At 34.0% G+C, this 15,041-nt stretch overlaps 1 protein-coding gene across 2 annotated transcripts in view; it reads right to left on the reverse strand.

Moving 5' to 3' along the window:
- Positions 1 to 15,041, reverse strand: part of Epha3 (EPH receptor A3) — a 297,859-nt gene that overhangs the window by 48,888 nt on the left and 233,930 nt on the right. Inside the window, exons 6-10 of one of the 2 annotated variants that reach the window (XM_076943064.1) lie at positions 13,472 to 13,596; positions 11,618 to 11,777; positions 5,403 to 5,505; positions 4,131 to 4,198; positions 92 to 217 (exon numbers count right to left, since the gene is read on the reverse strand). In XM_076943064.1, coding sequence (XP_076799179.1) covers positions 92 to 217; positions 4,131 to 4,198; positions 5,403 to 5,505; positions 11,618 to 11,777; positions 13,472 to 13,596 — 582 coding nt within the window. Of the gene's footprint in view, positions 1 to 91; positions 218 to 4,130; positions 4,199 to 5,402; positions 5,506 to 11,617; positions 11,781 to 13,471; positions 13,597 to 15,041 lie in introns of both variants that reach the window. The other variant, XM_034515244.2, reaches the window with a different exon arrangement.

Raw genomic sequence — 15,041 nt, forward strand, 5'->3', positions numbered from 1 at the left:
AGCAAGCTCAAGTTCCTCGTGTAGCATTCTTGCGGCTAGTTTGAAACTCATGATTAGCAACTTGTCGTTGGTAGGAGAACGTGCTAGTTACCTGCTCCGACAACTTTGTCGATGGAAATGTTGGTGGCATCCAACTCCTTCGCAAACTCATGAACTGCTTGTGTAGGGTCTTCATATGTATGTGGATCAACATATGTCCTGAGACCTGGAAGTTTCACTAATGAAAGAAGAAAATCACGATTTTACTAAGCAAATTTCAAAACGTTAGACACTGAAAAAAATCCTCTATCACACTTGTTGGTATCGATCTTTAGGCTACTCTGTAATATTAAAATATCTGATAGAGACGTTGTACTAATTGTATGAAAAACGTTGTTTGCAATAGAGCACAAGGAAGAAGCACAATAAAGTATTTTTTTCTGCTACGACACTAAAAGAGGACATTGAAATGTGAATGTCAGGAGGAAGACTTGAAGCGTGTGAGTGGGCATTATAGTTACTACCACAAACCATCATACCAGTGTGCTACTAAACACTTCTGATTCAGAGGCACTAGAACAGCCAAGTATTTTGATAGTGCACCATCTGACTGCAAATTAAAATACATTAATATGCACAGGAGCCAAAATTGAGGCTTAAGTATAAAGTGATTATCACCTTACAAAAAAAACCAAAACATCTATGATACTACTGTGTGTACATATGTTTTATTTATTCACAAATAAGTTCACCATCTGAATTGAAAAATGAAGTTTAGGCTTCATATTTTATGTATATACCAGCATACTATCAGAGGGCTTAAATTGTGTGTGACTCTGAATAGAACTAAAAACAACATAAACATTGTTTAAAAGCTTAATAGTTATGCTGAAAAGGCATTTTTAAGCATAAGTCATATATGTAACTTCATGCTATATTTATTTATTCAGTTATTATGAATTTGAAATTCTCCTGGCTTTCTGAAAACAAAATAGCAAAAAGGTAAATCATTTATTTATCATTTAATATTATGAAATATCTTTCATCATCTGGAAAAACTATCACATTAAAGAGAATTTGGAATGTTCAAACAAATTATCTACAAAAGAAAATGTTTTAAATAAGAACCTACAGTATATCTATGAACACACTCTAACATTAAAGATTGAAAATTGATTTGATCAAAACTTTTGTTGACATTATAGATCATTTCAATTTTGGTAATATGGATCACATTGTTTTAATATGAACTAAGTATGCTTAAAGTATATTTTTTACTTAGTTACATTTAAAGGTTAAAGAACATTTTCTTTTATAAAAAAAAAAACAGACACTGTAATTTCCAAAAATTACTTTATAATTGCAGCATCTCATTTAGAAAAAGATAACTAAACAATGCATTGGCCCAATTAGAGTTGGTTTGAAAGGGAAATAAATAATTGCCAGTAGCTGTTCTCATGGTAAGTTTTCAGCACAGTGGAATATCAGTCAATGAGTTCAGTATTTCAGTGTGTGTGTATTTTAAGTCTGATGTATTCCATGAAACATTTTTTTTCTGTTGAAGCAAATGTGGACTCATCTTTTAAAACAAGGATTTATTATTTTTAATGGTAAGGTACTATCAATAGTATCAATACTAAGACTCTCTGCCTATGAAGAGCTGTTATACATTTCTTGATTTGGGAGCCACTAAGTTACTAAAATATCTTAGAAAATAAATATGTGTTAGAAACTTCTAGTGTTAGTCAGTTTGGTTACATTTATATTGTCACTTCAATTACTGATTTTATGGTGTATTTTGATCTGCCTTTAATTTTGAATAGTAAAGGAATCTAGTATTTCTTCTTAAGAAAGAAAACAACATTTTGAACTTAAAGTTGAATATTTTCATTAAAGAATTGCAAATCTGTGACTTTGTTAAATTTGAAGAATAAAGAATATGTTAGAGAAAGTTGCTGGCACTAAAATTTATAAAAATGTGAGATAATTGTGACATGCAATGTCTAAAATTTAACAAAAAAAAATTTAAAAAAATTATAAGTCAGATCTAGAGAAAAATGTGTTGAACTAAATAATACAAAGCTTGGATTGCCATTCTCCCCTCAAAAATCAACTACATTTCCTTCTATTAGTTAGCATAAAGTAAATTGATTTTTCTATCCACATGACATTTGCGAAAAATTATAAACATAAACACACTGTCATGAGTAAAATGGTCTTTACACTAGGGACTTTAGCTGCTGATTTTTAACTGCTCACTCCTGATGTTCTGGGAACCAGGAGGTTTGGGCTGCAAGGCAAGTAATCCCTTCACACCAATAATTAAGGGCACCATACAGCGTAACTGGGCTCTGCCACAAAAAACCAGATAATAAACACATGCACACGTGTTAAGCTGTGCTACTTTACAGCTCATTCTGTGCAAACACAATAGTTTACATTTCCATTTTACCAGCATGAGTTGCCCTAAGGACAGCAAAAAACGTCCAGGCAGAGAGGGCAAGGAGACAGGGTCTTAAGAGGCAAAACACATTTCTTTTCTTTTGAAGCAACGCTATAGGATTTGTACCAAGGCTTGAGGGAATAGTTCATAGCTAGAGCTTTTTAAAGTAATACCAAATAAATGGTCTGAAATAAACCAGCTGTAGTAATCAGAGGCAGAAAGTCCATGACAAGCATGTAACTTGCTTTATGGTTCTAAAACAAAGATAATATACATTTTCTAAAATACATTTGTTTATTGTAAGGATATGGTGCATTGAAATAAAGCTTAAAAAATTAGGCCATTAAAAAGGGGAGGGGGAAATATTGGAATCTGCATAGAATTGGTGACAGACACTTATTAATGCCCATGTTCATAAGGGTTATGATTCCCATAAAATAGCTAAGTCAGCATGGTGCATTATAGAAAGTATTCACACCAACCATCCACCTCTAAGATGTTCAGAAGGACAGAATTGCCCAATTTAGTCAGACTATGAACAAATGGAAGGCTGTTCTTCTCTAATTTGATAGTTCACTAAGTTTATTTGATACATTAACTTCACCTGGATTGGAATAACTTGCATAGGTATGGGATTAAATTAAGGTAAAGCATTGGTATTTTATTATTAAATGGATTATTTTAATACAGCTCTGTGATGAAAGGAATAACACCTACTGCCTCCCCAAGCTTCTACACTGCTTCCATACAACAACTTACATTTTCATAAGCATCCATTTTTCTTTTTTTCAACCTATTGTTTGCTTTTTCTTAACATGTAAACTAGGAATGGAAATTTTACATGAATTTCAGCCACAATGATTTCTTTTAGATGCTCAAATAGTATTTGATAGGAAGCATCCTATCAATCTAAAGAAAGTTTTAAAAGACACTGGTTAAGACTGAGGTAGTTAGTGCTTGCAAGTTTTCATTATTAGTCCTACGGAGGTCTTTCAGAGCAGGTAAGCATCATTTTGGCCTTTTTGGTATCTTACGTGAGATCTTGCTCCCCCTCTGCAGGTTTATACTATCTACCCTGAATGAAGAAAGGGTTTGGAAAAGAAGACACATAGGTGATACATCTACTAGATAAGATAAGAGTAGGCATCTCTGTTCAATGCAAAAATATTACCTAAAGGTGTATTTCTTTGAAAAACTACTAATAGAGGTTTAGTTGGTTGTTGATGCGAGGAGGGAAAATACTGTTTTTTCCTAACAATTACATGACATGTAACTTTAAAATAAGCAGTTTATTTTAAAAACCCTTTCCTGGTTGATGGACCAAATGAAGTCACGGATTTCATATAAATAGTGGTCGTTTATATTTACTTGTCAGTCCTGAGAGAGAAGATGCCTTTATTTGGATATGAGGCTATACTTGACATTTCAGTCACTTAGAGATGTCTACAGTTTCTAGAACTCATCACAGGCATTATCTGAACATAAAACCACAGGTTACCCATCACTCTAAGTATTCTGAAACAGAGCCATGGAGAAAATGCTTCATACAGAACCTTAGATTTACTCATCTTTCTAAAATCAATTTAAATCTCTTCATTTTTTTTCCTCATAAGGCTACTTTCAAATTCCTTTTGTCAAAGAAAAGTTACCCAATCATATATCAGCAACTGCTAAAGCTGAACCATTAAAACAAAGTTTCAAAACTCACAGTGGCCATTCCCAAATTGAAGGCGCTTCTCGTCTGAACTGTGCTTTGACTTGTGATAGCCACAAAACCTAGAGGCAAAGCAACAAAATATGAATGCACTACCTATGCGCAGAAAATATAAAACACCACAAATAAGGCTTTCCCCTAAAACAATCAAATGCTTTACTTAGAGTTTACTGACACTATATTACTTTTTTTTCTAGGTACCCTGGAAGGTTGCCTAATGAGGAGATATGTAGAATTGCCTCCCCACTGAGCAGACACCTCCAGTTCAGTTTTTATAATGGCCTTAGAATGTGTTTATAGTATTTTTTAACAACTACTGTTGGAATGAATAAAGAGTAAAGTCTCCATTGGTAATGAGTGTTATGCCCTGTGCCCAGTGTTTGGGGTGAGAAAGTGTCAAGGAATCTGGGGTCATTTGAAGAATGAGGGGATAATTGGAAAAAGAAAGTGGAAACTAAGAGTGGGGTCAAAAGAGAAGCCATCTGAGTTAGAGTATGCGGGTAAGAATTAATGGAGATCTGGGAGCTTATTGGGAGACTGTGTTTCCTTGTAAGGTCAGAAACTACACCCATAAAGTCCTACCAACATTACTGCCTAAACATGAGCAGGACAAGGACAGCAACTATAGATATGTTAAAGCAGGCCATTGAAAGTCCATGAGGCCTCAACCTCACAGGAAAATCTAGAGGCAGCCAAGGAATACTGAGAGGTAGAAAAATAATCTTTCTAGGCAAGAACACCCCAATTCATTATCTAGTACCAATCTGTTAGCCTGGAAAATAAACATGTGAGTAACACTGTATATACTAGACAGGTTATAGTTGTAAATATGTATGCATATATGCATACATATTATATACTACATATTGTATATGAAATTACACATTATACATTATGTATTATAAAGTGTCTATGGTACATATTACCTATTTCATATATTATATACACATATATGTGCCATAACAGTTGAAAAAAAAAGGCCATGAATTTGACAGGAAACAAAATGGGATGTAAATGAGAGGCTTTGGAGGGAGAAAAAAAGAAGGAAAAAATGTTGTAAACATATTACAATCTCAAAAATTAAAAAAAAATGGATAAATAACAATGAAAGGAAGGATGAAAGAAAATAAAAGCAGAAGGGTCACAAACATAAAATCCTAATCTGTTAAGGGACTTCTTTGAGTGCTCAGTCTTCAGATTCTAATGCAGCCCAGCACACTGAGAAAAGCCACAGTAATGGACAATCGTTCAGCCAAGCAGACTCACCTCCCAACCAAAACGTAGGTGACCACAGTGAGGACAATGATGGCCACGGCTGCAGAAATAGCAATCATTACCACATGACTGTTTTCACCAGAGATGGAGAAAGCTGCAAGGTTGAAGGAAAGAAATAAGAGAATAAACATTACCAGAGTGACTGACAGGTACATGGCAGTGCTTATAAACTCACCCCGCATTCTGATGGTTTGTAGTTTAATACAACACTGAAGGAATTCACAGAGTTTAAAGCAAAACAAAATAAAAGATACACTTCTCATAATTTTTATGACATTATTCATTAATGAAATTAAAGTTTAATAATAAATTACTTGAGTGCCAGATTGTGAAATTTGGTGGCCTGTTTTCATCTGTCCACATTAGCATGAAAATCACTGGGTAAATCAGAATTCCTGGTAAGAAACCAGGTGAACTTTGAAAGAATCTATCTGATTTTGAACTTGATGTGTCTATTTATTGGCTAAGAGAATTTTTGTTTATAGCAGTATAGATAAAGGTCGAGGGTATTGTACGAAGTGAAACAAGCCAGACAAGGAACATACATTTCATGTCCTCACACACACGATGAAACTAATAAAAGACTCATGCAGTTAGAAGATTAATATTAATATAAATAAAAACATGATAGAGTACTTGCTAAGTGTATACAGTTATTATTTTGTCAGTTTTGAGACGATTTGAAGAATAGAAAAGTCATGAAATGATGGTTTGTGTACATCATCTCACCAACAAATTCTCCTGGGGTTCCTGACTTCATAAATAGACCCATATTTAATTAATTGGTTAAGAAAGAAATTACCCTAATGCTGAATCTACTCAATTTCCAGATTTTTTTAATAGTTCACATCTAAAACAGGTTTTGCTTTATGGTATATGTATAAAAACTCAATATTTAATACATCTGTCAATTCCATGAAATTCAAATTTCTATGTCCATTAATAAGCATCCATTGGAACACAAACACAATCGGAAATGACTTATTTCGAGTTACATTGAGTACCATCAATGCAGATACTTTATGTGCACAGATTCACATATTTATCTGCCTAATTACAGAGTAAGTTTATGGAGTCTTGAGTAAGATCAATATTGCTCTGACTGTGATGTAAATAACACGGGAATTTCCATAGGGAAATAAGTTCTGCTTGTTTGTTTTGAAGCCAGGGTTAAGACTGGCATTGCTTGTTTCTTTTTTCTTTTTGTTCATTCATTTCATTTTATCATTGTGTATTTATTTTTCTATTTGTCTGTTTTCTTGAGAGAGAAAGAGAGAAAGAGGACAGAGTTGGAAAAGTGGAAAGGTGGCAAGGTGCTGGGTGGAGGTGAGGAATGAAAAACTATGATCATAATACAATGCACAAAATAACTTTATTCTCGATTAAAGATATATTAAAACCAAACAAGCACAGAAACAAAACTCAGGTGTATCTTAGGAGCAGTTAAAAGATGCAATACAAAGTACCAGCACTGAGCAGCAGTGTTCAGTTCCCTATGCATCTGACAGAAGAGCCTAAAGTGTAATTGGTCAATCCACTGCTTTAAGCACTTTTTTAGTGCAAATATTCTCCTATTGCTTATACCATTGTGTTAGTCATGGAGTGGAGTCTGGGTTCAGGTTCAGCTACTTTTACTGCTCAGAGTACAGTGAACAGGTAGCCTCCAGCTTTTGCCCCTTTAGCGTCCACAGCAGTTTTAGGCATAAGCCATCTCCATGGCGACTAGACAGAGCAAAAACAGAAGACATGGTGTCTGGGTATTCTGGACCAAGAAAAGCCTTGTAGAATGGGTCATTTCTAGTCTTTGCCTCTTCATAGTGGTCAATAATGCCAAATCTGTATGCAGCTGGAGGTACCCCACTACACCAATCCTTTCTATTCATCCTCTTTTCAGCATGCCAGATACACACCTTAGCCTGAGACTATCCACAGACATCTAGAACATCCCACCTCTAATGTATCAGGGACCTCCGCATAAAGCTCCTACTCCTGAAACTCCATCTTCATAACCACTTGACATTAATGTTCCTATCCACTGGCTAGAGATATGTAATCATTTTGTAAAACAGCTTAGCCTGGGTTTCAAAATACTGATTAAAACACGATAACACTCTTCACTTCATTCTGTATGTTGTAATTTTTAATGTGCAATAACTTTAAAATTCAATGGATGTTTTGTAATTAGCAAGTTTATTTCGGATAGCTCAATGAGAGCAGGAGAGGGAATGATAAGGAGACAGAATGGTCCTCTCTTGCTGTCAGTCATGGGAAGGATCTATGACATTTCTACAATAAAATCCTGCCCCTAATATTCATTATTATTTGATGTCATCTAAAATGTTTAATCAGATCATACCATGCTTGCTGTTGAAATTATAAAAATAACATAAATGACTAATATCTATGTAGCATATAAATGCCCAACTATTTAAAATTGTACATGGTTGTCATAGATAACTATTATACTTCTCGTAATTCAATTTGAAAATACTTTCCCACAAACTAGATTCTCTACTTTTTATTATATCTCATTTTTCCTTTATTTTTGAGATGATAATTTCTTAACATCATTTTCCATTTCCCTTGTTTCTTCTAAGTACTCCCACATACACATCCCCTTGTTCTCTTTCATATTCATAGCTTCTTTTTCATTTTTTGTTATTAGTTGCACATATGCATATATACATGTATTACTAGACATAACCTGCTCAGTCCATATAATATTACCTGTATGTATTCATTAAGCACTGGCCATTTGGTATTGAATGACCAGTTTGTGTTTCTAAAATTTTAACCCAAGTTGTTCATGTTAGTACCTTTTTCTACATGAAAGAAAATTAGGTACTTGCTCGTTCTTGTGAGCTATCATGACTAGCATCATTCTTGATTATATAATTTAGTTGTATGTTTAATAAATTAATAAAAGTAAAACATTTATACAGTGCCAGTCAGTTTGTAAGTTCTTAATTCATTATGTCAGTTATCTATTGAAGAAGTTACAAAAGAACCCCACAGTCTCTGAGATAACCTTAACATACAATGTTTTCCATATAATGATCCCACTCTGCAGTTGTCATTCTGCATTATAGTCTCTATCAATACCTTCCAAAATTTTAATTTACCACATCAAGTCTTTTCAGTGAAAGACAACAATAGCAAAATGACCTGAGTCATCCGGGTGTCTTAATTTTAACAGTGCTAGTGCTCCCACCATGGATTCTAAAGTGTTTGATAAATAGGTCTATATGCATGCTCTGACTTTTGCTATGTTATAAAAAGCAGTCATTCTATTTAACATGTTGCTTTCTACCGTATGAGGATACAGAAGATCCTTATAGGACAGCAAGTTTCAGTTCTTCTAGAGTTTCTCAGTTCTAGGAATTTTGAGAAATAATTTCTCCCTCCTACATTCCAATATTCAGTGGTAGCAACACACACACACATACACACACACACACAAACACACACACACTATGTTCTTGACAATGTATGTATGACTGCATACAACTAATTTAATAATCATAAAATCAAAAAATCATAAATTTTGCATTCTTATCTACTTCTCAAACTGAACCATAGATCATGGATATTTTTTGTATGGTCATTCAAATGAGGTTCTTCTGTAATGCTGATATGACCTTACTATTCCTCAATGCATACCACAATACATGACAATACACTTCAGAGTCCTCGCTGGTAACGCTATTATTTCTATTTTTCTTGAGCATAAAACAAACCCCTGATTCAGCTTCTGCCCACTAAAATTTCCTAGGATGTTTGCCTTTGAGATATACTTGTTAAAATTTGGTTCAAAGGGTTCTTATCTTGAAAAAGTGGTCCTCAGATGGAGGTACTCTGCCTTAATGGCTTAATGCACTGACAGATTCAAAGATTGATGGTATTATTGGGTCTGTCCTGTTCTAGGAGGTAAGGACTTGTGAATGAAGTGGGTTACTGATATTTTGCCATGAAAGGATAGTTGGCCTCTAGCCTTCTCCTCTCTGTGAGGAGAGCCTTCTCCTCTCTGTGAGGAGAGCCTTCTCCTCTCTGTGAGGAGAGCCTTCTCCTCTCTGTGAGGAGAGCCTTCTCCTCTCTGTGAAGAGAGCCTTCTCCACTCTGTGAGGAGAGCCTTCTCCTCTCTGCTTCCTCTCAGTTGTGAGGTGAGTAGTGTTCCATCTCTATCCTCTGATATCATGTTCTACCCCCCTAAGCTTACATTAGTGAGACAACCAACTCTGCACTGAACCTTATGAAACTGTGCATACAAACTGTTCTTTCTTATACTCTTCCTTGGGTATGTGTCACCGTGACTCAAAGCTTCCTAAAACAGTATCATTTTATTACCTTGTAGAACTGACTTTCCTGTAACACCCATAAGAGAATGAGGTTCTTCTGTAATGCTGATATGACCTTACTATTCCTCAATGCATACCACAAGATAGTGCATTTGCTATTTTGTTCTTGTACACATTTATAAGCTTGAAAACATCATTTGTTATTTTCAAAAAAAGAAATTTTGATACTCTGAAATATGATTCATATACAAAATGCACAAAAGATGAGGAACTGCTAATGTCATTTTGCAATTACATTCATTATCCTCATTTAACATTTTTCAACTCATCTAAGCTTTGTTTATGTGGACTCCATGACATTGTACATTATATTGCTCATGTCTTCAGAGAAGAGTTTCTTCATGCCCATTTCCTCACAAAGTGCTCAGGGGCATTCCCTAAAGGTAGATTTTCGTGTTTGTTAATGATGGCTCAAGTAGAATTGTCAAAGGACAACTGTTGTTGGAACCAATGGCATTAAAGAGCAGTAAAGTCCAGCACCTCAAAGAAGCTGGAGTCCCTCATGTTAAGCAGTACTGCCACTTGGCAAAAAGTGTTTTATAAAGTATTTATCATTTTGACTTCAACACTTTTATTAGTCCTGTGCCTTCTTACGAGGCATAAATATATCACCATATCCATAATAATGTGATTTCACAGTTGGACAAAAATATTTGAAAAATAGAAAATGCAAGTGCCAGAGAAAATGGCAAATTAGAATGGTCAGAACAGATTATAAGGTTCCTCTTCAGTAGAGTACTGGGCGTTGGAGCTGTTTCTAGGATAATCTTGGTCTCACTGGTGTGGACCTTGGATCATCTTGAAGGATTATTTTTCATAACTATGGATTTGGCTGTATGAAACTGTTTGTGGCTATGTGGTTTTTTTTCTATTTTAATTAAAATGACATGTATTCAATAAGAAACCTAAATTATCTCCTCTTATAAAAGTTGTTCATATCATTAAGTTTCATTGTTTCATGGCGTATTACCCACAAAATGCACTAACTACTTTTCTTCTATGAAAAATTTTAAGTATTCTTCAGTGTATTAACACACAAATGCACACATACATGTATATAAACAAATGCATACATATGTTCAAATTTCCCTCTCAACTGTAGTCTCATTTGTTACTCTGTTAAATAAATTTAACTTATATTTATTTTATATTAGAACCATAGTAAGTATCATTACCCTTTGATCAAGTCTAATTTTGCAGTAGACTTTTAAAATAGGAAACCTACATTTCAAGAAAAGGAAAGTTATTGAGAAAATGTTTGCCAATTTTATACCAATTTTATCTACCTTTGAGTGAGATGGACAGAATATTCAAATGGCTTATGAATATAAATGAAGCTATATACATATATTAAAAAATTTAAGCTACTATTCTTTATATGTATTGAATGTATTAAGGGTTAAAACAAAACTAATGTTAAAATTGTTATTTGCTATTAATTAAAATTATATATTGGATGTACTAGGAAATTGAACAAAATTAAGAACCTCATGGATCAATAAGTTTCTTTTATGGAGTTTATTAAATCATGCAATGAACTTATAATATCTGGGCTGGCAGGTGTTAGCAGCATGGTATCACATTAAACAATGTTCTTCAGTTACAGTTTCTGGCTAATAGAAAATAAGAATCATTTCATAAATTAGAATAAAATTAATTTGTAAGGTACCAAAGGCCACGGATATATGTCCACACCAATAGGAAATGACATATACAAATCATGCAACTTATTAAAGGTCTTCCCAACACACCATCAGTTCATGATCTTTGATTAATGCCAAAAAGAACTGATCAGGCATTTTTAATTTTTGCAATGCCCCACATTTTATAGTAAACTGAAGTAATACATACAGTCTGGACTAGTTTCAAATTCAAATTTGCGGCTGTTGGTTCCATATCCCGCTGCTGTTCGAGCTCGAATTTGAAACACATAAGTAGTGTCTGGCTTGAGGCTACTGATAGTAACATTTGTGCCTCTTGCCCTCAAAATGGTATAACTCGTCTCTTGCTCCTGCTTTGAAGTAAATAAAAAAAAAATCATGTTAAAATCAAAGCCTTATAATACTATCACAGTCAATTCTCTAACTTTCTGTCTTAAAGTATAAGATGCTTACTGAAGTCACATTCATGATTTTATTCTTTGCATACAAGTTATCAAACTGTCTAATTCATATGAAATGAATTACCTCCTGCACAGAAAGCAGAAAAAAAATAGATTTCTTTCTTTCAAATTACTTAATATCTTAGGAACATACCTTCTTTTCAAAATTAATGCTGACAAAAACTTCTTATAATTCTAAGATTAAACTTCCAAAAAAATATCTCTTTTGGGTTAAAGTGAAGAGCGATATTATATGAATATTCAATAGGAAATATTTTACTTGTTTTAAAAATATTAATAATAATTAATAATATCGTATTCTAATAGTGGAAATTGTTTATCCCAATATACCAATAGTTACATTGCATTGAATATACATTGGATGTGCATTATAATTAATGCACACATTAATTGATTATACACAAGTATCTTGAATATCTTCACATCAAATTCTAGAAGTATTTACCAAAGACAGCTTCTCTAGGAGGCTTTGCATGGCACATTAAAATTCCTTGCATGAAGTGTTGTTTTAAAAAATGAAAATATGTAGAAGTTTATTTTTCTTCTCAACTATGTTCATGTAGTGATACTTCTTTTGCCTCCCTTTTCCTTGAGTGTTTACATGCTTTCGTGCATGCAGAGGCCAAAGACTGGCACTGTTTTCCTCTGTTTCTTGCCATAAGTTGAAACAGTTTCTCTCACTGAACACTAAGCTAGCTGATTGGCTAGATGAGATAGCCAAGGAAGCTTAGGTATCCTGGTGTATCCACCTCCCCTGTTCTGTATGGATAACTGGCGCCCTCCTATACTGAGATGTTTATGTTTATTAGGGATCTGAACTATGACCCTCCTGCTTATACAACAAACTGTTTACTAAAGGAGCCATCACCATAGCCCCCAATTACAGATACTCATTAACTAAAGGTACTGATTAGATTGTATTTGAGCTACTACATTAATGAGCAGAGTTGGACTTATTTTTATACCATCCACCTACTCATTAAAGAGTCAGAATCATTGTTCTCATACTCAGAAACAGGTCCCCTTAGCAAAATGAGTATAAAAAAGATATACCTTTTGAAAAAATGTTTTACTAAAACATTCATAATATTTATTTGTAAGTAATTTTATGTTGATATCTGCATGTTAAAATAAGCGCATTATATGTATGTATATGTATATATGTGTGTACACATATATGAATATTAAATATATGCATACAAAAGTTTTTAAATGCCTAGAATTTTTATCCTGTTTGACCTAATATTTTAAAAGTTGATAATCATCAGCTGAATGAGGAACCACCACAAAAGTGCTACCATAGCAGGAGTTCTGATGGGAACAGACGTAAATGCTGTATTTATTGCCATTACTGACTGGCTTACATTTGGAAGTGACATCTTTGAGGTTACTATCTGCTGTAAAATAGACAAGATGATGGAAAAATATCTTCTACTGAGAAATCAGAAAGGTCTGATGACCAGCTTCTAAACAGAGCTCTACCACTTAAAGCAAAGCAAGTTATCTGCAAGTGCGTAGCTCATGAAATAATACGGTTCTCTCCTTACCCAACCCAACCCAACCCTATTACGTCTTTCCCCCACCTTTTCATAGTATTTGACCTCGTAGTCCAGTATAATTCCATTTGGATGTTCCGGTTCTTGCCAAGATAAAGAGATACTGTTTCTGGAAGTCCGATCTTTCTTAATTGTCATAACTGGTGATGGAGCTGTAAATAGATAAAGGGGGGAGACAGTGAGTGGGTGGGAAGTAAGAACACAGAGAGAAGGCAACGAGCTCGGGGAGTCTACCTTTGCTCTAATCTTTGGCAAGAAGTCTTTTTCTTTCCACTTCCAGGGCTCTTGAGTATTAATCTGGCCTCTTGTGCTGCTCCAGCAGCTGGATTGCAGCCCTGATGCATGAAAAGCCTATGGAAAATGAGCTGAAATTTTCTGCTGCTGGTGGACTAGTGGCAAGTGAGCAGATGTTTTCAATCCGCTACTATAATGTAAGCAGTGAAATACGTTTGATGTATTAAAACATGGAACTAAACATCAGAACTACCTATTTGTTATAATGTTGCAAAGTTATTAATGCCAGATTCTTCAGCTCATTGATAACATTTTCATGTGCAACTCTGGAAGCGGACTGGAACCTATTATGTGCAAGGAGGCCCATGATATCCATAGGTAATGGTAATATTTAGTATAGTATACATTAAATAGGATACATAACATATTACAGTAGATCTTGACTAACAGAAATCTCATGAATAAAAACATATATCCAGAAAACAATCTTCTATGTTTAAATTTTTATTATTTTAAGAATGATTTAATAATGAACACAAAGATTGCTGTGTTACACATGAAGGATGTTTTGGGATATCTTATTTAATAATGATTCTACATATGTTATTCAAATCATGATACAGAAATAGAAATCCATCTATGTAGGCATCTTCATTTCTAACTAGAGATGAGATATATTTGAAGTGATTTCCTACTTAGAATCCTTTCTTAAAGAAAAGTATGTTCTATCCATCCAGCTTCTTATTTCAAGTCTTAGTTCAATAGACAACCGAAATGCCTTCCTGAGAGCAATGGCAATCTGCCCTACTAGACTATAACACTCTGCATCATAAACACCGAACAAAAGCACAGGGCATTTTAAACACACAAGTCACTGAAGTCTTCTAATTATGAGAGAAAGAAGAGATTTTTAATTCTTTTTAGCAGTGTTTAACTTTTTATGATATCAGCCTTTTCCAGGACAACAAAAATGATAACATTTTCTTTTCTTTCTTATTTATTAATTAGTTCACTTAATTCCAAAAAGGAAAGTAGCCCTCACCCATTGTTTCTATTATCTCTGTGTATCATTTGAATCAAACTTAAAGAAATTCTAGACTGATTTTATTTGCTTCTGACTTCTCAAAAATAATGTTTTCTAACACTATCCAAGAGTGAGCCTTGTGAGGCTTTTGTTGTCATTATAACCGGGTTGGTCTACCTGTATCAGATGCTTCGAACCATTGCAATTATACTGACAAATGATAAAAAGAAGTAACAAATTCTTAGCAAGCCTTACAGAATCAAAAAGTATTTGAAGAGAATATTTTTGTCTTTCCACAAAAGTGAAGTCACTAGGTTCCATATTGTTAGATTTCCATAT

The sequence above is a fragment of the Arvicanthis niloticus genome, chromosome 12 (genome assembly GCF_011762505.2).
Source record: "Arvicanthis niloticus isolate mArvNil1 chromosome 12, mArvNil1.pat.X, whole genome shotgun sequence".
In the NCBI taxonomy this organism is placed as follows: Eukaryota; Metazoa; Chordata; class Mammalia; order Rodentia; family Muridae; genus Arvicanthis; species Arvicanthis niloticus.